A 24,128-nucleotide genomic window follows, 5' to 3' on the forward strand; every position below is an offset into this window, starting at 1 on the left:
TGGATGGAGAAAAATGTATAGCTATATCGTCGTTGGCGCGGCAGCCAATCCCAGCGCGTGACTAGAAAGAGACAGATAGGACACTCGGCATCCATCTCTCTCTTTNTTACAGGTAGCATATATCCCTTGTTCCCTCTATTCTTATATCTCTATGGTGAAACGTCTACCTCGGGTGAGTTTTCAAAAATTATCTAGATTCTTCTTCATTACTCTGCCAGTTCAAGTACTGATATTAATATCAATTTGCTTGAAAAATCAAAAAACAATATTGGTATATCTTTCATACCCCGAACGTTTCAAGCCTTGCACGCCGAAGCCCGCCAAAACTTTCATAACCGCCGATCTCTCGCATATGTCGCTGCTGACAAACGGAAATAAAGAACATATGCAACTAACGTAAACATTGCACGGGTGCATCGAGCGCTCGATTGGTCGATCCGACCCAATAGCGAGCGCGACTTTCAAATAGCTCGCTTCCCCGCCGATTTGAATACTCTCGGGATGAATATTACTTAAAAGAATTTGATAATTAGGAATTTAGGTTGATTAACTCTATTTCAGGTCGCTATCAGTCGAGTATTACTTATTCTATTTTGCTAAAATAAATAGAAATTTTATATACGACCAGTAGAGCTGGAGAAATAATAATTGGTTTCTCGATGGGACGACAATATAGTTTTAGGAAAACCGCCCTTTTCACTTTTTTCCGCGGAAAAAAATGGAAAAAATATTTTTTTCACTTTCTTTCACGGAAAGAAACCGAAGAGACTCGCGGGAAGACCAATTTTTCCCGAGCTAAAATTTGTTAACTCGTTTAAAACCACAAACGACAAATTGCGTAAGTGAACATTAGTATTAGCAATTCTGCTAGTTATTCATCAACAAACTTAATTATAATTCAATAGTCTTAAACGTTTTTATAAAAATCTCAACATTCTCTAAACGTTTCTCGGAGAACAGGAGAGGATTTATATGAAGGATACGCAGGAAGATGTCGAAGAAATCGAAACAGATGTCAACCATCCAAGAGTCTCACTTGAATCTCAGTAATATGAACCATCTACAGTGACTTAGAAAACAGCGTTTTAATCGCAGATATATTTACACAAAAGAACCACCCACTGCAGTTCGTAGAAAGGCCAAATTATATCACGTCGTGAAGAGATTCGATGAAGAGAAAAATAATCGATTTAATGCCGATCGCGCGAATCGAGTATCCGCGAGGCCATTATTACATGTACAATTATCTATGTCGCACACACATCACCATCAGGTAAATAGACATCTTTTATGTACACGTTCATACACACAAAGGCACTCTTCGCTAGCACACGTGCACACAATACCGTCGGACGAGCGTACGTTTCTTCATCGGATCGAGTTACGCGGTGAAAAGTCGGGCATACCACTTGTTCAAGTCCGATATTTCTGTATTTTACTTTTTACAAGTAACTCTCGTCATTCATTGAAAAAGAACAGCTCTACGCTGTGGTCGTGAATAATTTTGAAAAGCAACCCCATTGCCGTTACCTCGTTACTCGAGAAATAACGAATCGTTCGAATCTTCATCGACTTTTTCTTCAAGTTCTGAAGACCCCTTTCTTTTGTCACGAGTCGTTTTAATAACAGACACGCGCGGAGTGACGATAAAAATAACAATTGTATCGTTGCCGAGTCGCTACTGGAAAAAAGTAACTTGTTACGACGACGGTGAATAAAGTAACGCGTTATTTCCCAATACCACCGGTGTTACGTAGCGACTTGGAAGAGCCCGCGGTCACACCGGTGGTAAATCAATCATATTTGGCACACACATATGGAAGTACACTCGATTTGCCGGAAAGGAATGTCGACCTTCGCGCTCGGAGAGATCAGCTTTGTCGAAGACATTAACTAATAGGACTGTAGTAAGCGAGGGGAAAGAACCGACCGCGAAAACTTACACGCGAGTAGAACAGAAGCGGCTACTCGCTAGTCCGACGTGTACATACAGCTTCGTCGATCTCTTTACACGTTGGAAACATGATATTTACAGGATCATCGTGACGATAACGCAGTCTACACGAACATCGCGAGAAAGCACGAGATCGGAAGAGGAAATCGTACCTGATGGTAATATACCGAATACGGGATGCATACATGTGTTAAGCTATTATTACCACATATTAGAGCCTGTTTCTCCGTCGCTCCCGTTAGCAACGATTGCTCGATCAGTCGCCGTATCTAACGCAGCCTAGGGACGATTTACACCTTTGGTAACAAGACGACGAGACGCGCGAGTGCTGCCGATGCGCTCGACAGTTTCGCGCGCGGATCGCTTCTTAAATAAATAAATAAATAAATAGGTGGAATCTTAACGAACCAGACGACGCTGCGTCGAGTTTAAAGCGTTGTTCTCAATACCGAGCGAATCCCGGCGTTGGGATTCAGTTTGAAGCAAACCGAATATCGCTAAACCATGAGAGACGCAGTGAAGTTTGATACACGTAAAGACACGCATGAGAGGGACATCGCGATGAAGCGACTCGGGTTTCGGTCGATATTGAAACATACGCAAATGTGAAATTATTTTACACGGGCCCCGTCGATCGATTTAAGTGTAAGTTTCGGAAGAAGCTCTGTGCGGAAGTCAGCACACCTTGTCGATCGTCGTCGACTTCTCTTGCCGCACGACGCATCGTTCTCGCCGCGCTCCTTTCGCTCGAAATGATCGAGAGGAAGAGAAACATCCAAGAATTTACACACGTCGCCACGATTATACAACATTTACACGCATTGTATGTACAGACGCATCCCGCGAAACGCGAGACGGTCGTTAGTGCCATTGAGAAACCGCCTGATATCTATTCTGTGGAGTCGCCGCGCGGAGGTATTCGCATTTTCACATTTATACAAGTCCGCGTGTATGAGCGTTTCGCTATTTATAAACCGTTGTTAAATCGTCATAATCACGAAAGGAAGAGTTCATTTAAACGAATACATAAAAGAGACGAGCGCTCTCGCGACGATATAAACATCGAAGTGGTATTTCAACACGATCTTCGGTAATTCGTATTCACCGTTAGTAATATCGACGATCTATTAAGTTTTATTGTTCACATATACTACATACACACATACACACACATTCTCTCTCTCTCTCTCTCTCTCTCTCTCACTCACGATCTTATCACTAAAATATCCCGATATCCATTATAGTACAGTACGGGGAAGTAACGCTTGGTCTCGCTTTGTACTTTAATAAGTTGTAAACATACAGATATATTGGTGTTACGCTAGACAAGATTCTAGAGATAATTCGTTCTGTGGCCTCGACCGCCTCGAGAGACAAGAGGCGCCTACTGGTCCAGCAGATCGTGTTTGCAGATGCCCGTATAAACGTAACGGCGTAGGAAAAGCGGCCTTTCTCACGGAACCGTGATTTCCCGTCCTCCCGGAGGAATCCCCGATCGAGTCCGCGAGCCTCTCGTGTTGCAGTCGCTATTGAGATATGACGATTCAGGGTCTTGTTCAATCAGGCGGGTCGCGTAGTGTATCTACACTGAGAAACCCTCCATTTGGTTGACTCGAGCTAAATTCTTGTTCGGATGAGAAGCAAGCGAATGTTTCGATTGTGAGAACCAAAGATTTGGTTCTCCGAAGCGAACCCTTTTTCCCTTTCGTTTCAAAGAAGCAAACCTTTGCTTCGGAGAAGCAAATTTTGTTCGGCCATATCCGAGCGAGAATTCTGTTCGAGTCAACCAAGTGGGTTTCTCAATGTACGCACGGTCAGCCTCAGCCTTGTGCTCGTTCTCCTCGTGATAGACGTTCCTCACGCGCGCGAGGAAAACCTAACGCGCGTATCTCTGCAATGAGTATAACAAAGAGATGCGTGAGAGCGTCGCTCACCCGCGACAATATCCCAACGCGATTCGCCCACGTCGCGTTTTTCTACGAGCTGGGTCGACGGTCCCGAGCGTGGCGCGATCGCGACGAAATCAGTCGACACACGTGTGCGTAATCGTTGAGAGGAAAATATCGAACACTCGTTACTGAAATAGCTCGCGAAATCATAACGAAATTATTCGGCTGCTGAGATCCGCCTTGGGATCTCACGAGGCGAGAACATCTCTCTCTCTCTCTCTCTCTACCTGGCAACGCAATGTTCTCGAGTTCGTTGTAAAAACGTGAGTACGAAGTACGAAGTACGATATACGCATTTAAAATTCGCAGCAAAGTATCGCATCAGATTGGTACACGTGAAACGTCGAATTTTTGTTATTCATATTATGTTTTGCCGTATTGTGCTGGAGATACACTGTAAGTTAATACGTTTGGCAAAAATGTAAGTCAGTCGATGTATTAACATGTATTAACATTATCAGTAGATTTTCTTCTGGAATATCGTGCGTGCAGGGTGGTATTAATCTTTGAACATGAGTACCAGTGAAACACGCATTATTATCCGATATGAATTTAAACTCGGAAACGGTGCGGCTGCGGCAGCTTGCAATATCGAAAGAGACAAGGAAATCCGACATTTCACGGTGTATCAATCTAATAATAATAACAACGTATAAATGTACGTGTGTATGTATACACCCGCAAGCAAAATGTTAGCAGTATGTCGGCAGATTGGCAGCAGATTTGATTCAAACATGTCAACAGACTTGGAATCAATTGTCTTCGCATTCACCCAGATAAAACGAATTTCTAAAGGACCTCTTAAATACGTCTGAAAGATATCGAGGAAAAAATATAAAGGGAAAAAAATAGAACGTCTTTTAGGTGTCTTTAAGACATCTTTCAGACATTTGTTCTGCCTGAGCAGAACTTATGTTCCGCCTGCATACACAACCAGATTGGCAACGGAAACTAACTAAATAAAAATCCTAATTATGATAATGCACATATGAAGCACCGAAAGTAACACAAGCATTCGCTGAACGTAGAACGCAGAACCACAATAAGAAATTGTAACAAACAAAACGCACGTAATCCCTCACGAATTCTCAGAGAATTCCACTGAGTCGTGAATTATTCGTTATAATGAACATCTGAATAATATTTCAGGACGAACTGATTGTGGCCAATTCTCCAAGAATTCTACGGATATTCGTTCTTCTAATTCTGCACGTATTCTTTCGAATGAATTCTCTATGAACTTCTTATTCATCTCTGGGATCTGCTCGGTTTCTACCGCCAATCTGCTCCCATTACTCGTCAGCACGTTCCGTCACATTTCTGGCGGCAGTTTGTCAACATAATCATTTAGAATCATCTAGATTTTGTGTTGGATCTGTTGCCTTTCTGGCTTCTGGAGAACTTGCAGCAGGTTCCGTTCGGAATCTGCAAGCTTGGCTATCCGGGTAGACGCGTTAACGCAAGAATCGCAACAACACACAACGCCGATGAGCACCAAAGAAAAGAGATGACACGCTACGAAACGGCTTTCGTTGATTTCCATTTCCCGTAGGCTCGTTATTGCGACGTGGACGGCATTCTGCAAAGCCGACTGGACATACGGCGGCGATACCACGAAGTCAACACGTGCGTTCTACGTTTCCGGGAGAAACAGATCGAACGGGTGAACTTGTTTTTCGCGTGCGACTTGAGCGTGCTATAAACGCAGCAGAAGCTACGAAATACTTCGCTATACTACAGGTCTGTTCTTTGCAGCTGCGCAGCTAAGTTAGCGTGGCGTCAGCACTTCGATTGAAGTAGGTAATGTATATACTCGGCAGAGAAGAAGCGAGAAGAAATTAGAAAAAGATGGCGGGACATAGCACGGAGAAGATGCGGCTGTGAAGAACAGACCTTATACTCACCGTTTAATCGGTCAAATTCACGCACCTCATCTGCCGTTGCAACTTTCGACCGTTTTGCCTCTTACGAGCGCGTTTGTCGTACTGTCTGCTAGTATCACGATCTAATTGCTAAGATTGCGAGCCGCCGCTACTACATTTGCAATTACCACTCTTGTCCTCGCTCTGGTCCAACTCTACCGTGAAATTGTTCCTACTGTCCTCCGCGTGGTTGCTGAAACGTGTTCAATTCGTTCGGTGTACGTAATATATATGTGACGAAATTTCATAATCCTTTAAATTTTCTCGTTCTTCGAGTTTGATGCAATTCAATTAAAAAAAAATAATTTTATATTATAATACAAAATTTGAAACATTTATGCATATAATATAAATTTAAATCGTATATTCAAAGAAAGTCTCGAATTCGATCATACAGTCAGTTGCGGACACTTTTGCCATAACGAATTTCCGAACTTCCGATTACTCAATAAGAAAATTGTACCTCTTCTGAGAACTACTAAAATAATTTTCTATTTAATACGGATACGTTGTGAAATTCGTTGAAAGAAAAACTATAATCATTCTTCCGCTGACTGTACACTCGAGTATACAAAAAATAAAGCGGATGAGAGGTGGAACTTACTATACGTTAAGTGAGGTAGCACCGGTCTCCTCTGCAGAAGTGTGCGAAGGTCTCCTGTTAAATCCGCCCATAGACTGCTTCGTTTTCGCGTCCGACTGATAGCCGCCGGTCCGTCTACCCCTTCCGACGGCCGATTCATGGCTATTCGGGCCGTCGCACTCTTCCACAGGTAGACACGTTTCTACCATCGCCTCCAGGCAATTCACGAACAATTCGGCGCTTTCGGGCGTACAACTGGACTGCAATATTATATATGATATATATTCCGGTCGGTGTATCAGGGAGACGAGACCGATTTCTTCAATCCAGGGTTGAGTGAATTTTTACTCTTAAGTTAAGTTAAAGTTAATAGCCTATAAAATTAACTTAATTAGATTAGAAGTTACGTAAGCAACAACTGATTTAATTAGTAGTTAAAATCAAATTAACTTATTAAAATTAAAAGTCAATTATGCAAAATCAGATGTGTGCATATGTATATGTTTTCTGCGTAAGTAAAATCTTTTCGTTTGTAGATTAAACCGATGCGAAATAATGACGAAGTAGCATATTATAAGAAAATATCGACTGTTTTGTGCTGTTCCAAAAAAGGCGCTCAAAGAGAGACGAAAAATGATTCTGTTAACATTATTTTTTTACTTTTCTTATTCTTATTATAAGCAACTCGGACGTAATGATTTTAATATATTGAAGAATTATTATATAACTTATAGAAAAAAAATTTAACAAGTTAAAATCCATGCGTTTTAAGTGGATCAGTTTAAGTTAAAAGTTAACTCATTCAAAATTAACGAAGTTAAAAGTTATTCACTGTTTGGCTGATTAACTAGTTATTACCCAACCCTGCTTAAATCTAAGAGCCTAATTCAGGGTCGAAACCGCTAGGAAACTATTGTACGGCTAATTCCGACATTTACGTTCGTGTACGGCCCGGCAAACCTCCAGAGACCGCGGAAGCCACAGCTCTGTAAGTAATGCAGTTGCTGCTGGCTCGTGTCCTCGCAGGCTATCATGTTCTGTATGATGACCTGAACCGCGTTCAGTATCGCTTGGTCGTGGTAAGACGACAGCACGCTGTTGATCTTCGCGTCGAGCAAGTTGTGCCTGCGAGGAAAACGGCGTGAGGATAGACAGAACTCTGAACGTGTATCCTCGGATGCGGCTTGGGCATCCAACAGCGAGCGAGCGAATTGGATCCATGCGTTCGACACGTCCCGAATAGAAACTTACACGACTGGGAAAACTTTCCGGAAAACTATAGTCGCTTCCGCCAGATACTCGTAAAGAATCCGCATCTCGTTCTCGTCGGTGGAGTACTTTACCAGAGTGGCTAACACGGTAAGAACGAGGGTCTGCGTCGCGAGGTCGGTCAACACCTCTGGATCGAGCAAGACGTTGTTCTCGTTGCTCTTCAGGCTCACTCCGTTGCTACGGGCCTAAAACGACGAGAAAAATGCCGATATGTTAATCCTAGCAATTGATATGTTAGTCGTTACTTGCACCGGGGGAATGACATTGAGGAATCGAATTGTTGGACAACGACAATACCTGTGGTTCTGCGTCGTTCGCTGGCTTGACTTCCTTCGCGCTCGGCACGCTTCTGGAACGCTGAAATCAAATCCAACGAGATTCGCCAGTGACGAATTGTTGCGCAGTGTCGATGATCGAGTTAATTACGCGATGCGTCACGTTTCAGAAGAAACCAATCCACGAGTAATTATAATTACAGTAAAATATATATCGTAATGTATTAATAAATTATTAAATTAATAAGAAATATATATTGTTAAGAGATATGTATTGATAATAATCAAATACATGTTTACAATGGTAATTTATATTATGTGTATTTATAATAATATATTACTGTATATATTGTACAATGTATACCTGTGCGGAATGCTGTTTTTGCTTCCTCGCTTGAGCGAGCGCCGATTGGTCCAACAAGTCCCAAGTTTTCTGCCTCCTACTCGTGAGATTAGGCGCACCTGTGATATCCTGCGGGATGATTTCATGAGGATCTCATGTGTATCGTGTTACAAACAACACGAGCGAGAGAAATACTCACCGTATTGCGCAAGCTGTCGAGAATCTCCGCGCTACCCGATGATTCGTGCGAGCGATTGTGATCGGATGTGAACGAGTGCCGGATGTGACACCTGGTACGAACTTCCTCCGACACGGACACTAACGCTATGGCAGAACAAGACGCGCTTGAAATTTAAAAGTCTGAGATTTCCTCACGTAATTCATATAAATTATGATACATTATACTCTGATTTTCTATTCAATATTATCGCAAAAATAGTTCCGGAGAGCTTGACTAACATACAAACCGCCGTATTATTTTTCGCTTCCTGCTAGGTCATTTTTATACCACCGACTACAGGTGTAGCGGTTCAATGATTTTCCACTAAAATGTAATCAATAGAATAATAGGAATCTAATTAAGATAAATTTAAATAGATGAAAACTAAAACAAACTTAAATGCATTAAATTGGACCATATGATTATTGCTTTCAATATTGAATGTCCTATCAGTCTCAGGCTGGCAAATGTACCGGCTAAGTACGGAACGCTGACGGGCGTGACTTCGAATTTGTCCCTTTTCGAAGGCTTGGCCACGATCGCTAGCAACATGGTCAATACTCTGGAAGTCCTGGTGACCGTGGTGGGGTGCCTGTAGCCTTTCAATAGATGACCGACCAAAGCAAAATGGAAGTTCGATTTGAACGACAGGCCTACGGAATGATCCAGCTGTTTAAAATGCCATTCTAAAGGCTCACGCGTCGACATCATCACGTGCTCCAACGTCTGGAAAAAACAGCGAGTCGTCTCACACATGTGCGAGTGTATGTATATAGAATCTAGTTGAGACGCGAGAAAGAAACGGAAATGGCGGACCTTGGTGTCGAAAGTACCCTGGGAGTCGAGCGTATGTAAGTTCTGCTCGAGAAGCCCTAGGCCGGCCGCATATAACGACGGTTCGTCTAACTCGAGAACAGACGTGGCGATCCAAAATAAGTACCTGTGTATCGGCGATTCCTTCAAGGGAAACAGCAACGTCAAGATATTACAACATTGCACCAACATATAATAAAAGCAAAAATATTTTATCATACTCGGTTCTTCGCATTCAATGTTTTATATTAAATATGGGAGCTGTTTGAGCTGTCAAAAATAATGAGAAAAGCCTGTTTTGATGACAAACTTGGCACAAAGACGGCCTAAAAATAAAATCAGACTTCTTCAATTTATAAACATTGTGTAGTCGGAGTGATTGTGTATCTTTTGTCTTTAAAGGAGCAAGTTATTAAACATAATGTGTTATGACCGAGTTCTTTTTTAAAGGGCTCAAAGGACGCATCGAGTAGAAAAAAGCGAGAAGAGTGAGATTTATCTTAAAAATAGGAAAAATGAAGTGTTTCTAAATAAGTTAAGAGAAGTGAGAAACGTGAGTAGCTGCCATGCCCATCAAGGTAAAAGAGAAGTCGAAGCTCACCGGTCTAAGAAGGGGCTGCAATCGCGTCAGGCACATCACGATCGCCTCCAACAGAGTAATGTCGTTGAAGCTTTCAAGTGCCTTCACCAGTATCCTCAGTAACTGTTTCATATCCTGATCCGTAATGCTCTTGCTGATACAACCGAAGACGATGAGCGCTCTCGGCTGTAGAGCCGGGTTGAAGCAGAAGACGGAGTTCCTCGCGAGCACGGTCCACGTTTTCAGCCAATCGCACCTTGGGATGTCCCGCATGCAGGCCTCCATGATCTCCAGGAGAGCGTCGGTGATGACTTCCAAGCTGATCAAAGAGAGCCTCTCCTTGTCCTGCACGCCCGACACGTTCCGCTCGTTGCTGAGACCCTTCTCGTTCGAGTGTTTGCAGAGATCCTGCCTGCTGGAGCCCGGGTGCTTGTAGAAGGCCGTATCGGCGGCGGACTTGACCTCGCTGATGCCGAAGAGCAAGTGGTACTTCGGCAACGAGAACTCGTCGAGGCTCATACGCAGTATCCTGTACGTGTCCTCGGAGAAGGAAGGCGAGCTGCACGTGCACAGGGAGTGAATGGTGTTGATGACCAAGCCGTGGGTGCAGGCCCGCATGGTCAGGCTGCCGGAGCACACGAGGAACGTCACCGTATGGAAGAGATACGGCAGATGTTTCCCCACGTCCAGGCAGTTGTTGAATGACAACATCAGGAAGTACCTCGCCAGGATCGCAATGTCGCTCCACATGCTGTGCTGCTCCAGCAGCGGCGTCGGCGACGAACAAGTCTTCTCCATCATTCGGCAGAGTCTGCTGATCACCTTCTTCGCTACCAGCTGCACATTACCGGACGCCAAAGCGACCGCGGTGTCCGCCAGGATCTCCGCCCGGTGCGAGCCCAGACGGTGCTGCACGCTCCGGTGGATGAACGTGTCGAGGACGATGTCGATCAGCTCGGGCAGCCGGCCGATCGTGCCCCATATTTTCGCCTGTATGCTCGGATACATCTCGACCTCCTCGACGGTCAACGTGATCAGCTGGTCCAGGATCTCCGTCAGCTGTTTTTGCCGCCGGTCGCACTCGTCGTTGGACTTGTAGAAGCGCACGAGGTTGTTCAGCCACGGCGTGATGTACTCGAGGCACAGGTGCTTCAGCTCGATCGTCGACGCCTTGAAGCCCTGTACGTAGGGATATCGTGATACCATGAAAATATCGATATACTAATATTGAAACGGGCAATAATAATCTAATCTAGGGACGTCCCGATTCGCGCCGGTACTTTGAAATATCGGCACGCAAGTTGCACGGTCACACTCACTTTCACGAAGCAAAAATACACGATATCTTGAAGAACGTCTGAGCGAAGAATTAAAAAGAAAGATATCGAAAATATATCGAGACAAAGTAGCACCGGTATGGATATGAATATCGAGAGGAAGTATCGATAACTAAAAAAAAACCCCGGTATTGAAAGAAAAGTGTCAAGAGATTACATCAATAGTATCACCACATTCCTACCTGTATGCACTCGGTGAGGAATTCGAGGGTGAGATGCGGGTCGTTCGCCGCCAGCGTCTCGCTGAGGTGCTTGATGAAGATCGTGTTGTTCGACGGTATGCAGAGACCGGAGGTCTCCAACAGCTGGCCCTCGATCTTCAGGTCGAACGCCGCCGTGAGCGCGCACAGGTGGTTGTACGCGGCGGTGCGGAGGTTCGGGTCCGGACTGCCGAGATTCAGCAAGGCCATGTTCAGCAGGGTGCCGGGCACGTCCTTGGGCCGGATCTTCGAGTGGACGGACATCGAGTCCGACTGCGAGAGCACCCAGCGATTCTTGATGTGATTTATGGCCTGCACGATGCTCTCGCAGTCGTTGTGGGTGAACGCCAGCAGCCCGGCCTCGTTGGAGATGGTCAGCGTGAACTGGCTCTCGTCCATCGGACAAACCGCCTCGATCTCCGACGCGTAATAGACGTCGTTCAAGGCGACGTACTGCCACAACACCTTGGTCTTGTCCATGTGGGTGATCTGCAAGGCCGTCGATCCGATCTTCACGGACACCCTGATCTCCTTGTTGGACAGTTTCAGCATACTGGCGAAGACCTTCATGTCCTCGTCGAGGGATAACGTGGCTCCGGGCAGTTTCTGCTGCTCGACGTCGATCACGTCGTTGAGCTTGCCTGGACCGTCCACGAAGACCACCTTTCGATTGCCCTTGAAGGGCGCCAAGATCCTGTCGTTACACTTGGCGTATTCGCGCAGCCAGCTGTTGCAATTATAAATGTAGGCCGCGTGGATATTCTCGTAGGCCGCCTGCGGCAGCATGTAGAACCACTTTTGCAGGAATTCCGTCCGGAAGCGATTGTCCGAGTTCGTGTGAGTGAAGTCGAATACCACGTCGTACGGGGAGTGGTAGAAGGGCTTCAGAGTTAGGACCACGTGATACATCAAACAGTCGAAATTCGTCTCGCCGAACCTGAAGGCCGAAATTCCTTCTCAATCACATCCAACAAGGATATAAATATGTAATACGCGGCATATATTGAAAAAGAATCTCCACAAACGTTAAACTCTCCATTCGTAATGGAGACCTCTTTTCCTGCCGCTATATATTACAATAAGCTTATTTTCACACACATACTTGTATCGTCGTGCAATGTAATAAAATACTGGGTAGCCTTGCTTGCTGGTGCCCGCTTGGTAAAAGATGTTCAGACTCTGGATGCTCTTGAAATCTTCCGTCTCGTGCACATTCAGCTTCGACATGACCTCTTCGAAATACGTCGACGACATGTCGCTGCTTATCTGCTGCCACCGTACTATCGTTCGAACGTAGGAGGACGAGAAGAGCGAACTGAAAGAAAATCGGAAAAAAATATATAATTAGACTGAGATTCATATCAGCGATTTGTCTCAATATTTTGTGTTGAGTCGATATTTGAGTATTGTGTAAGCGTTAAAATAACACATTTTCTACTTCAGTGTCGATTATAACATGGACGTTATTATGATAATTTTGCGTTCATTTTTTACATAACATTGGTGTTGCTTTTCCATATATCCACTCTGTGTTAATACAAAAATTGGTGTGGACCGTTCGGGACATGTGAAATGTGTCAAATTTAACATAAAATTGTTTATTATGTACTTCGAACTCGATAACTCACTGAGAATCTACTGGTTTATGCTCGGGCGGGCCGAGATACGCTAGCAACGTGGCCAATTTGTCGAAGGGTCTCCTCCCCACGGCTTTGTGATCGCGTATGCTGCTGAGATAGTCCCCCATTCTCTCCTGATGATTCCACAGCAGCCTGTGCAAGGCCAGGACGTTGGCGTCTGAGACGAACGACATGGAGTGATGGGTCTGACCGAGAGTCTCGCAGTCCGACGTGATCTGTATGACGAATCGTTGGCCGATCTCGAAGTGCGCTCGCAGGAAGTCGTTGAAGGGCAGCATGTGCTGCTCCTTGCTGAACTCCACGTTATTGGCGATGTTCTGCAATATCTTCGACATGAGCATGAGGCCTCGCTTCACCGAAGGCGGTACCGGCTTATTCACGATACCCATCTCTTGAGGCGAGACGATGGCGGGGTTGATGAAACGCAGGAATATCATCGTTCCTACGGCCACGATGTTGTTCTGCGGGTGTTGCGGGAATCTCTTGCTCAGTACTTGGTACAGGCAGTGACACATCGAACGTAGCTGCGGGGGAAACCTGGAATCGAGATGTAAAAAGGTAATCATTTTAATTGAAAAAGGTAGTGACTCTTAATTTTGTTCCTGCTCCTCTTTTTCTTTTTATTAATAATCTTAGTAATCTTAATAATCTACTTTCATTGTGTAAAAGTATTTTTATATATAATTCTATACAGCCACATTACGACGTAAGCTTTGTGAAAAGAAGTCAGTATCTTGCCGGCAAAGTCTTCAAGTATGGCACCCCTTAAAAGAGGGACACATTTCCCGCTAACAAATAAATCAATACTCGATGCTCGCGTGTTTTCTTGAACGACTTCGTCGAATTGAAAGAAAACGGATGGCGACTCACCTATCCGCCGACGATACTATGCCGTCGAACACCTTCTGCGTCAGTGCGATCAAGTTGCGACCGTTTTGCTGGATATTCTCATTCGGGTCAATTCTCGCGCCATCTATCTCGAAACTGATCGTAGGCTCGTCCATCCAAGGTTTAATGAGAGGCTCGAGCAAGTTTTGCAAATAGCTGGAACCGTAGATCTTAAAGCAGAAGGCCATGATCTTGCTGGCCAGAGTGTTGCCGCGAAAGAGAGTCTGTATGCAGTCGGTCAGCTCGACCTCTCGGTAAAACATATTCCACAGCAGAGGCGACAGCAAGTGCTTCGCTTCGAAAAGCATCACGAATACGCGCGCCAGCTCATCCATCTGATTCGTCGTCACTACGTTAGCCAAGGCCATGGCGATGGGCAATTCGCCCTTGTCGCTGATCATCGTCACCAGCTGAACTAATTGCTCGAATCTGTCCGCCAGGACGGTCTCGGCAAGAGTGTCGAATTGTGTCCCTTGTTGAAGAATCTTAGTCAGCACTTCCATAAACGCTGCTCTCGTTTGGAGATCCGGATTATAGCCTAAACCTGTAAGAAATTGAAGATCAGGCATGTTAGTTGTGAACAAACGCAACGCATTCGTATCCAATGAAAGACTTGATTTTGGGAGAATTCATTTCTCTCGGGAGAATTCTTAGAAGACACGTTCTCCTATTGAATACCGGATGCGCTCTGACGCTCGTCGATGCAAAGATGTAGCAACTATTTCCCCTCCCCCAACGGTACCTTGAATGTACCACCATTTTGGATAGGACAAAGTTAACAACACGAATGAGTATCGGACACTCTGCCGTACTTATCGAATGCCGTAGACCACTGTCTATATTCGCGCTGAGAAGATTGCTCATGGCTTGAATGGTGGTGTCGCGCAACGTGGCTAGCTTGCTGTTCGGTAAAGCGGGCGTTTGCCGGGAGACGACGTCCTTCTCCTCCGACGATTCCTTGCAGTCGTTCATCAGATTCATGAAGAGCGTGAAGTACTTCAAGAACAGTTCGGACTTCGCCTCCATCAGGTCGCAACGATCAGACTCCTCGGGCTGAAGGGGAAGTCCGTGCAATAACGCGGCCACTGCCTCCATGCAAGCTTGATCCAGGTCCCTGCGTGCAATTCGAGCGAGATTTGAGGACGGACATTCGAAACAATCGCCTTCAAACCGTCTTCATTTACCTGGCGTAAGCCGTGATATCGCTGCCGGTGATGTGGTTCGCGCACAGCACCCACTCGGTCAGGTACTCGACCAGTTTGTTCCGAAATTTCAATTCCTGCCTAAAGGCCAGGTCGTCCCGCCTCTTCATCATCACTTCCACCAGCTGGCACAGTTTCGTCTTGATGCAGATCGAATTCACCGACATGTCCAAATGCCTGACGTATCTAACGATCACCAATGTCATGCCCTCGATGCTGGTCATACCGAGGTACTCCGAATGCTGATCCGTCTTGGAGTCCAGGACGTTTCTCATTATAAATATGGTGTGCTCGATGAACTGGGTGTTTAAGTCCTGCAGTATCACCGGTCCCTGCTGGTCGAAGAACTTGTCGACGATGCTCTTGATCTGATCGAACAGTATCGGGTACAAGGCCGGGCTCAGCTCGTGCGCGATCAGCTCCTTCACGTGCTTCTGTATCGAAGTGCCGAGTTTCTCGTTGTTGCAGATCAACAGTCGCAGCAGGTTCAGCACAAACTGCGTCACCGGGCAGTACTGCACCTCCTGGCTGGGATTCGTTAAGCCGGACGACGAGCCGAGCTCCTGCTGCTTCGTCGAGCTCTTCTTAGGCTCAGGGTTCGAGAACGACATACCGAAGGGCGGTGTACTCGACGAGGGACGTTGCAGGCACACCCCGCCTAAGGCGCACAGGAACCCTGTCATGTTGGCCCACTCGTTGAGCTGATCCTCCACCTCGTGTTCCGAGTTCTGATGGGCCGCTCTACGTTTCGCGGTACTGCGATAATCACCTTGACCATCTTCCGTCTTGGTCTTAGGATAATTGGACAATTGTCGCAAGGCAATCTCCCAATTCCTCACGGTCTCCTCCCAAGCCTAAGCATCGATGTAAGATTCTCTTCATTTTCTCTGCCGGTTAGATGTAAAGCGAAGAAAAACGTTTGTATGGAAAATTGATGTACGTACAGGGTACACGCCGTTCACGCAATGTTCTATCTTTCTCAGTAAGGATAAGATTTTCTTTTGCAATGCGCCTTGACCCAAAATGTAGACATCAAGCTGTACCGTCGTACCTATGTAACAATGGACTTATCAAAGAAATGCCACAGAAAGAACATATATTGCGTATAAGAATAACTGAAAAGACTAACGACGAGTTCTTACCTTGATTATGTTCCTGATAACATAGCTTGCTTTCCCCGCGGGCTGTTACGATAACAAGGTCTTTAATACTGTACTGCACAGTCGAATAAGAGTTTTAATAATTAAGGTAGAAAAGTGGATCTCTTTGCGTTCGCAGGTCAATCTTGAAACTCGACAGAATATCTTCCGTCCGAGAATCGTTGTCGTTACAGTTTTAAAGGCTCGGGAAAAATCTTCTCTTTCCGTTTTTCCCGCGGAAAATTGAAAGAAACGGTTTCTTTTTCTAGGTTTTAAATTATCGGAGAGGCACAAATCTTTCATATATAATTATATATGGTCTTTTTTCTTATATAAAAATATCGTGAAATAGGCTTGATACTTGTAAAATCTCGAGGGGATATAAAATACGGAGAAATCGAACACTTACCAGTGCTCAACATGTTCGAGGCTTGCGCTAATTCCAAGTACAAATGATAATTTGGGAGGAGACAGGTCACCGCCATCTCGTCGCTGCCACAACGAATGTCGGCTTCCTCGCACAACAGCGCGAAGCACGACATGGACATCAAGACGGCCTCTATGTCTGTACTCCACAAGTACATCAAGAAAACGACCTGTGTGTCAGATATGTATTACAAATGACTTTCACGAACTTTCATCATTTATGATTTCTGTAAGAAAATTGACGGACAATCGGCTACATCGTCGGGCACAGACCTCGAGTTTAATGTGCGCCTGCTTGCAAATCGCGATCTCGCTGCCCACGTTCGCGTAATCCTTGTACTGAGAGAGAAAGGCGTTCCTGCGGATCAATATCTCGTGCAGCCACTTGAGTATGGCCGTGTAGTTAAAGATCTGATGTTGAATCAACTTCTGCGAGATCGAGAAGAGGACCTGCGAGCTGACGTCCCAATAAGTGTTCATCGGCGCTTCAGGATTCCACGCTTTGATCATGTTCGGGTGATGCAACACTAATAAAGCCTCCATCGCCTCGTCGGCGATGTCCGGCATCGAGGTCTGGTGGATCAGCGAGACCAGCCCATTGATCAGCTCTAAAGTGGAATTTTGCATGTCTTGACCATGAGGCTTGCCGGAATTCTGCAAAGCGGCGAATTAATACACGTCCTATACGTCTGTATAGTCCCAAGTAAATCGGGTGTATGCAAGTAGCAAGTTGTCGCAATAATCACGATACTTTCCGTTGAGATCTTGCTGCTGGCATCTTATTCGGGATTAGCCAGGATTGGAAGGGTCACCTTTTGAAAGTAACTCGTTACCGTCACTGTCATTGTGCAAAGTAACAGTTCAGTAAAGTAAAAAATAATGATAAGAGTAACGATTGAATTCGTCACCGTTATCAAAATGCAACTGCGCCATTATTGTCGTTAACAACGAAAGAAAATGAAGAAATAACGCCATTACTAAATTGTTAGATTATCGTTAAATGCGTAATGCTGTTATCGTGTAAAGTAACAGTTAAGTAAAATGAAAACTAATGACAGACGGTTACGATAAGGAAATTAGGTATAATTGCGTCACCGTGATCGTTAATAACGAAAAAAATTAATAAACAACGCCAAGAACTTGTTATTGAAAGAAATGTTTAATTTAATTGAGGAAAAAATCGAAAAGACCCTTCTCAAATGAAACTCGCAACGTCTAAACATTGTGAGTAACGCGTTACTTCCAACCCTGGAAATGATCCTACGGCTACTAGCGAGAGTAACATACGTGCAACATCAACATGGGGTCCGCGTGAATGAGCCGCACCATCCCCAGCAGCAGGTTCTTCGAGTTGGCGATGTCCTCCTTGCTCTTGAGCAAGTTGAATGTGTGTATCATGCGCAACGGCGCGTACCATATGTAATTCTGCGTGACCTTGTTGAGCGTGTCGGTGAACATGTTGCGGAGCTTCGTGCTGTGCGGGTACAGAAGATCGATCTGCGGCCACCACGACAGTCTCGGCTGCGTGATGATTCTGAAACGCGTGCATACCAGACATACCGATGAGAACGCCGGCCGGCGAGCCTGGGGGGGAGGGCGCGACCCTTGAGAAGAAAATATTCGGCACTTGCTTGTACAACGAGCTGACTAGGACGAGCTGATACGTCGAGGGGTAGTTGACGTTCAGGCAGACCTTCAGGACCTCGCTGTTGTGCGGATTGATGCGGAAGCAGCTGATAAAGCAGTCGATTATCAGATCGACGTCCTGCGCGGTGTAGTTCTGGCCGCGCGAGAACGGCTTCGAGGTGCTGAAGAGGAGCGACATCAGGTCGGCCATCAGCTGCTGCACCAGGATCAAGACGACGTTGTTGCTCTGCCGATTGCTGATGTACGTCGCCGCTTTCGTAAGCTTGACGCACGTGACCGCCGCCGCCTCGGTCAGCTGCCGGCTGGACGAGCTGCCGTACATGCCCAGGCCGCGCTTCACGTTGTCGATGAAGTGTTTCTTCTTCGTGTGCCGCGGCGAGCCGGCCGGGCCCTTGTCGGACCTCACGATCTCCTCCAGCACCTTGGGCGACAGCACCAACAGCATCATCTGCAACGGCCACACCACCATCGCCGCCCGGCTCTTCTTGTTGTCGACGAAGCCGTCGAGCACGTGGAACAGTTCCTCGCACGCTTTCCCCAGTTCCTCGTTGGGCTGCTTCTGCACTTCGGCGAACTCGTTCGGATAGGTGTCCATCCAATTCCAGATCGCCTTCTCCAGGGAATTCATGAGCACTAGGTGCGCCGATTTCTTCAGTGAGCGGACTTTCTGTATCGTCTCTGCAGCGACACACAGAGCGAACGCGTAATGCGTGAACGATGACAATGAGGTTTAATTAATGCAATTATAACGCAATCGCGCCACATTTAATATCCACCGCCTACCATTCAACAGCCTGGTCAGTCTATAAACGTCAACATTAATATGCTGCATTATTTCGATGTCGCTGCAGTCCGGATTCTCGTCGCCCCCGCTGTTGGACAGCTCCTGCAGCCGGGCCGATATCCGGTTGAAGACCGCGTTGAAGAAGTTCAAGCTCAGGGCGAACAGCACCTTGCTCGCCAGGTCTTTTATCATTTTCGTCTGCGGACTGTCGTGCGGTATGCCTGCGGGAAATCAAAGTAACTTCACCCGCGGAAAGAACAATTCCGTCTTGGTGTAACTGAATTTTCCGTTGCCTGGGAATCAGAACGCGATTGTGGCATGGAACGAGCAAACGAATGTTTGATTCAACAGGATTGTTTGGTTTCTCAAACAATCAATATCTCTCTTTCAGATAACATATTTCTTTTGCATTTTCATCCAAACATTACAATGGTTGTTACAGGGAAGAAATTATTTGAAAGAAATAGAAAGAATTATGTTAGAAAGATATTAAGGAATACTTCTCTTTGTTGCAGTGGGGAGCAATTTTATTTAATATAAAATATATTTCTTATTAAAAACGAAATATTATATATTTTTTTAATAATACTGCTTTTCTTCGATCAAACAACGTTTTCATTCAAACGAAATGATATATGATACTAAATTATACTGTTTATTAAACAAAACCGAGTCAAACACGTAGACTAAATCCAGAAAAATCTTTTTCTCTGTATAGTCGATGTTTACTGAGAGAGATATATCATTTTTTATCATCGAGTTTTCTCATTTCCTGCCATCGAGTTTTCATCTGGCTCCTCAGTGGCAGGGACTCGAGTTTTTTGTGTGTGTGTTTAGAAACTCAGATCCGTGACTTCTCGGGTTCGATTCTTAAGATTCCATCCCGCATCCCGAGGGTTACAATGCAACCATTCTCAGGTATAATTTCGACTCCTGTGTGTTAGACTCACTTATGAACTGGCAGATCTCCCTGAGCAGCAATTTCACGTTCATGGCCTCGTCGAATTTCGTTGTATCCTTCGGCTGGTTCGCTAGGCACTTCTCCAATGTGTCCAGGACGATAATGACGGACTCTTGTCGATCCTGGTCCATATTCTGAAAGGGCCTTTGGCTGCCGGTGTTCGGTGTCGTTGCTCGGTGTTCCGTGTCGTTGACGCGTTGCAGCATCTTCATGAGGCCGGATATCACGAGGGAGAAGCGGTACTGGGAGATCTCGATCAGGCATTTCTTGTTCCTCATCTCGTTCACGCGGGACTGAGGGCTTCGAGGACCGGAACGACACGGCAGCTGCATTCAAAGGAGACATATCGTTAGAATACTTGACCAGATAAAAGAGAAGATTCCCCGAATGAGTGATTATATGGCTCCTTAATTTAAATTAAATAATATAAGAGAAAAGGACGACAAGAGAGCCAGTTGCAGATTTAATTTGCATGTATTTATAAGTATATTATAAAATCATGCAAATGCAATTTGTCATTGGCTCTTATATATATCGTCCTTTTTCTTATAATATACTGAAAAGAAAATATCTAAAAAAATATTTATTCGAGAGAAAAAATACCTAAAAAATAAAAAATACTTATGCAGCGAATATTAGTAACATATATTTCCTTATATACTAATATGTATATTACTACACTAAGAAAAAATTGTTTCTAAATGAAAAATTCTAAATTTTCTTAAATCTGTTTTTTCTTAAAGCTTTTCATGCGAAGGCAATTGTTTGTGTTTAGAAACTCCGTTCATTCTTTATTTAAATAAAAGAATTTAGATTGACACGAATATATATTACGAATATATGTTACGAATATATGTTTTTAGACATTTTTTTCTCTCAAAGTAGTGAAAAGATACTTTATATAAAAAGAACGCAATGTAAAATATACAATACTACATAAATACTTTTATCAGTTATGAGAAAAATTTATTATGAAAGTCGTAAAATACAATTCAACGAACAACTTCCACAAACGTCAAATCTCGTTCTTTGATCATTAAAATGCCAATTGGTCAATGTATGTACATAATACAGTAAATGTCGACATATTTTGCGACTTCCACAATCGAAGGAAGGGACATTGACCTGTTCCTTGCTAGGAACTTAATCTTCTTCGATGGATAGCCGAAGGGATAGTAATTATCGCGTTTTCGGGATAAAAAGAGGCGTGCCGTGTAAAGGAGCCGCGTTAAAGCTGAGGTACACGCGCGTCCAAATAACAGCGGCGACAAATTGTCTCGACATCGGGAAACGTCAATTTATACGCTCGTGCCGCGCAATCGATTACGGTTTTGTTCCCTTTTCTTCGGCTCGTATCAGGCAGCGCGGCAAGCTGTGCGTAAAGGAATGCAATTTTCATTCATGTACACCCCCGCCACGTAGCGTCATTGTGAAAACGAAACTGGGAATTTGGCAAGGGCGTAACGGATTCTCTACCTTCCGCTTTACGCGCTCTGCGAAACGGGGCATTTTTCCAATTCTTTCAGATCCAGCTTGTACAAAGAATACAAAACGTTTAGGAACCTTCTTCTTTCTTTCTTTTCATTAAGACGAGTGAAAAAGTAAATTCGATCACTGTGAAATCTATTCTAATCTCTCCGAAATTGATCGAGAGAGAGAGAGAGAGAGAGAGAGAGGGAGAAAGGACACATATCCCCTGATTAATTTCGCAAATATTGCAAACGCAAATTCCCGTTACGTTAGATAACGACGAATTACAAAGATAACTTCAAGTTCGTAATCAAAAGAGCAACATCGCCTCTAACTAACTACGATCGCCGACCGATCGTCGAAGTATTAATTACGAGAACCAGAACAGTATCGACACTTATGCTACGCACCGTCCCCTGACAAATACGCTACTGTACACCTTGATTGAACCGCTCTCACAGCGAGCTTGACTGGAAGCGGAGGGGGCGAAGGTCAAACCGCAGGGGAGGAACTAGGGGAGTAGAGGACATCCTCGCAAGAATGCATCTGTCCATGAATGAACCGATAAAGGAATACAATGTCGCGTTATCGAGCACGGTGATCCCTCGCGGTGTGTACTCCGCGCTTGTCAACTCCGACTTCAACACATGTGAATACGAACGTACAATTAAAAAGAAAAAAGAGACCAGTTCAAGCCAAGCTTGAAGCTTAAAACTTATTTTAGTTTCACTCGATGAATCGCGTTAGGAAACATCGAGGTGGACCGTCGCTCTCGATTTATCGAGCATCGTTCTTCGAGCAGAATTAACATAATTAAGGGTGTGTGCGTGTGTGTGTGTGTGAGCGGAGAGAGCTACAGGGTGTGTATTCTACGCTTTCGCCTTGTTCCTGTAGCGCCAATTCCGCCACGTGGAAACGGCCGTGGTTACGTTATTTAGGTAATATCCTCCCCGGGACGAGCTCTAGCCCGAGCCTGTTCCGGATCGGACTACACGTCGTAAAGATTTGGAACGATCGTAAAGGGAAATTTTATATCCTCAAATCGCCACAATCGCCACATTTCGCACGTTCTACGGGTTCACGCGGCTGATTCACCGGCTGGTCGGCACCACCGCGCTCTTCAGCACGAGCAACGTCCCCGCAGTCGTTGATCTATAAAGTCAGCATCCGCCCGGTCGCTCGCGACCCTGCCCCGCGGGCACAATGAGAGGAACTCGGAATTCGATACCGAAGGCGGGGAGAGGCCCGCGTTCGTCGAGAACGGAATGACGGGACCGGCAGGTCTCCGGGAATCAGGAAGACGCACGAGAAATTGGAGCGAACGAGCGAGCATCGGTGGGTTATTATGGATGTGACGTTGGGGGAGGAAGTGGTCGCACTGGAAGAGGGTGGCGAGAAGAGAAAGAGAGAAAGACGGAGCGAGAAAGGAAGAGAGAGAGAAAGACGGAGAAAGAGAGAAGGGGGAAGAAAGAAAGAGAGAAGCGAAGAAAGAGAAGGAGGAGAGCAGAGAGAGAGAAAGAACGAAGGAGGAAGATGCATGAGGCGGAAGGAGAGGGGGGCGAGCTCGACAACGAGGAGACGAGCGGTGAGGGAAGGGAGCAGGGCTCCTCCTCGGGGCTACTATCGCGCGTACCTGGTCCTCGAAGCGCGCGATCAGCGCGTTCGCCCATTCCCCCGGCTTTTGCGTGCCCATCTCCCGTCCCCGAGGCTCACTGACAGGGCAGTTTACCACGTACGACGACGAATCACCAGCCCGCTACGAGCCCGCGACCATACATCACCATTTACGAATGTCGACTGACGGACCGCCGCCGCCGCCGTCGCGGAGCCGCGAAGCGCACCCGATTGGGAGGTGCACTTGCGCGTTGCCGGTGGTGAAGTAGCAGATGTGGGTAGAGTGTGCCTGAATGCCTCAATGCCGACCGACCAATCGCGCGTGCGTGCTCAGGAGCGATGCGAGAGAGCTCGGGGGCCCCTCAATATGTTCTTCATGGGACCAAAAGGACGCTTCTCTCTCTCTCTCTCTCTCTCTCTTTCTCCTTTTCTCTCAATCTAGAATGAAGAAACAAGTAGGAAAAAATGGGAAAGGATGTTATTGAATTTTGGATCGCGCGAGATGAAAATTTCAACTGTAAATCCTTATCACGCGACTGTGATGACAATTTCAGTTCTATTCTTCTAATTTTCCGTGATAATTTTGTTTTATTTCGTTCAATCGATGTAGTAACAACGTATTTCCTACATCTCGTAATGTTTATTGCCACGAACGGGACTGTTGCGGGTGACAATTGGTCCTCGAATTTGTCGGGTAATGCTAGATATTCAACTGACCCAGTGAGAACCACTTGCGGAGGGTGGTGCTTCAGTTTCACTTCGGCCCTGGTTCACTCAAAGCTAGTATACGCTTGCCCCACCTTGCACCCACGTCATTCATAACTGTACTACGCGTCCTTGCATCCGGGGCAATCGCTTGTACGAAAATTCGATCAGGTTACTAGTATTGTTACGTGAACGTTCCTCAAT

General features: G+C 45.5%; 1 protein-coding gene across 2 annotated transcripts; it reads right to left on the bottom strand.

The window, feature by feature from the left end:
- Positions 1-1,022: 1,022 nt before the first annotated feature.
- On the bottom strand, positions 1,023-23,618 carry LOC106751958 (neurofibromin). 2 transcript variants are annotated; one of them, XM_014633275.1, is made up of 26 exons: positions 23,239-23,618; positions 20,125-20,461; positions 19,174-19,395; positions 18,375-19,068; positions 18,031-18,277; positions 17,017-17,397; positions 16,727-16,913; positions 16,321-16,362; positions 16,123-16,229; positions 15,161-16,032; positions 14,789-15,090; positions 13,959-14,520; positions 13,077-13,625; positions 12,551-12,763; positions 11,431-12,385; positions 9,933-11,090; positions 9,335-9,475; positions 8,992-9,244; positions 8,498-8,622; positions 8,320-8,427; positions 7,978-8,037; positions 7,660-7,865; positions 7,347-7,533; positions 6,430-6,668; positions 5,833-6,018; positions 1,023-5,536 (listed from the first exon to the last, which is right to left on the bottom strand). In XM_014633275.1, exons 1-25 carry the CDS (start codon positions 23,296-23,298, stop codon positions 5,916-5,918), a joined length of 8,310 nt encoding a protein of 2,769 aa, XP_014488761.1. In that variant the 5' UTR covers positions 23,299-23,618; the 3' UTR covers positions 1,023-5,536; positions 5,833-5,915. The 2 variants fall into 2 exon arrangements, with proteins under 2 accessions (XP_014488761.1, XP_014488760.1); XM_014633274.1 differs by having other exon boundaries at positions 5,808-6,018.
- Between the last annotated feature and the right edge of the window lie 510 nt (positions 23,619-24,128).

The sequence above is a fragment of the Dinoponera quadriceps genome, unplaced genomic scaffold, assembly GCF_001313825.1.
Source record: "Dinoponera quadriceps isolate SergipeBrazil2010 unplaced genomic scaffold, ASM131382v1 scaffold426, whole genome shotgun sequence".
In the NCBI taxonomy this organism is placed as follows: domain Eukaryota; kingdom Metazoa; phylum Arthropoda; class Insecta; order Hymenoptera; family Formicidae; genus Dinoponera; species Dinoponera quadriceps.

What these genes read in the sequence shown, in the direction of transcription:
- LOC106751958 (XM_014633275.1), bottom strand. Translation starts at nt 23,298, where the DNA reads ATGGGCACGCAAAAGCCGGGGGAATGGGCGAACGCGCTGATCGCGCGC. An exon ending in CGGAAAGTTTTCCCAGTCGT is followed by an intron (nt 7,534 to 7,659) that starts GTAAGTTTCTAT and finishes TTTTCCTCGCAG; the next exon opens with GCACAACTTGCTCGACGCGA. An exon ending in GCTACCTCACTTAACGTATA is followed by an intron (nt 6,019 to 6,429) that starts GTAAGTTCCACC and finishes AACACGTTTCAG; the next exon opens with CAACCACGCGGAGGACAGTA.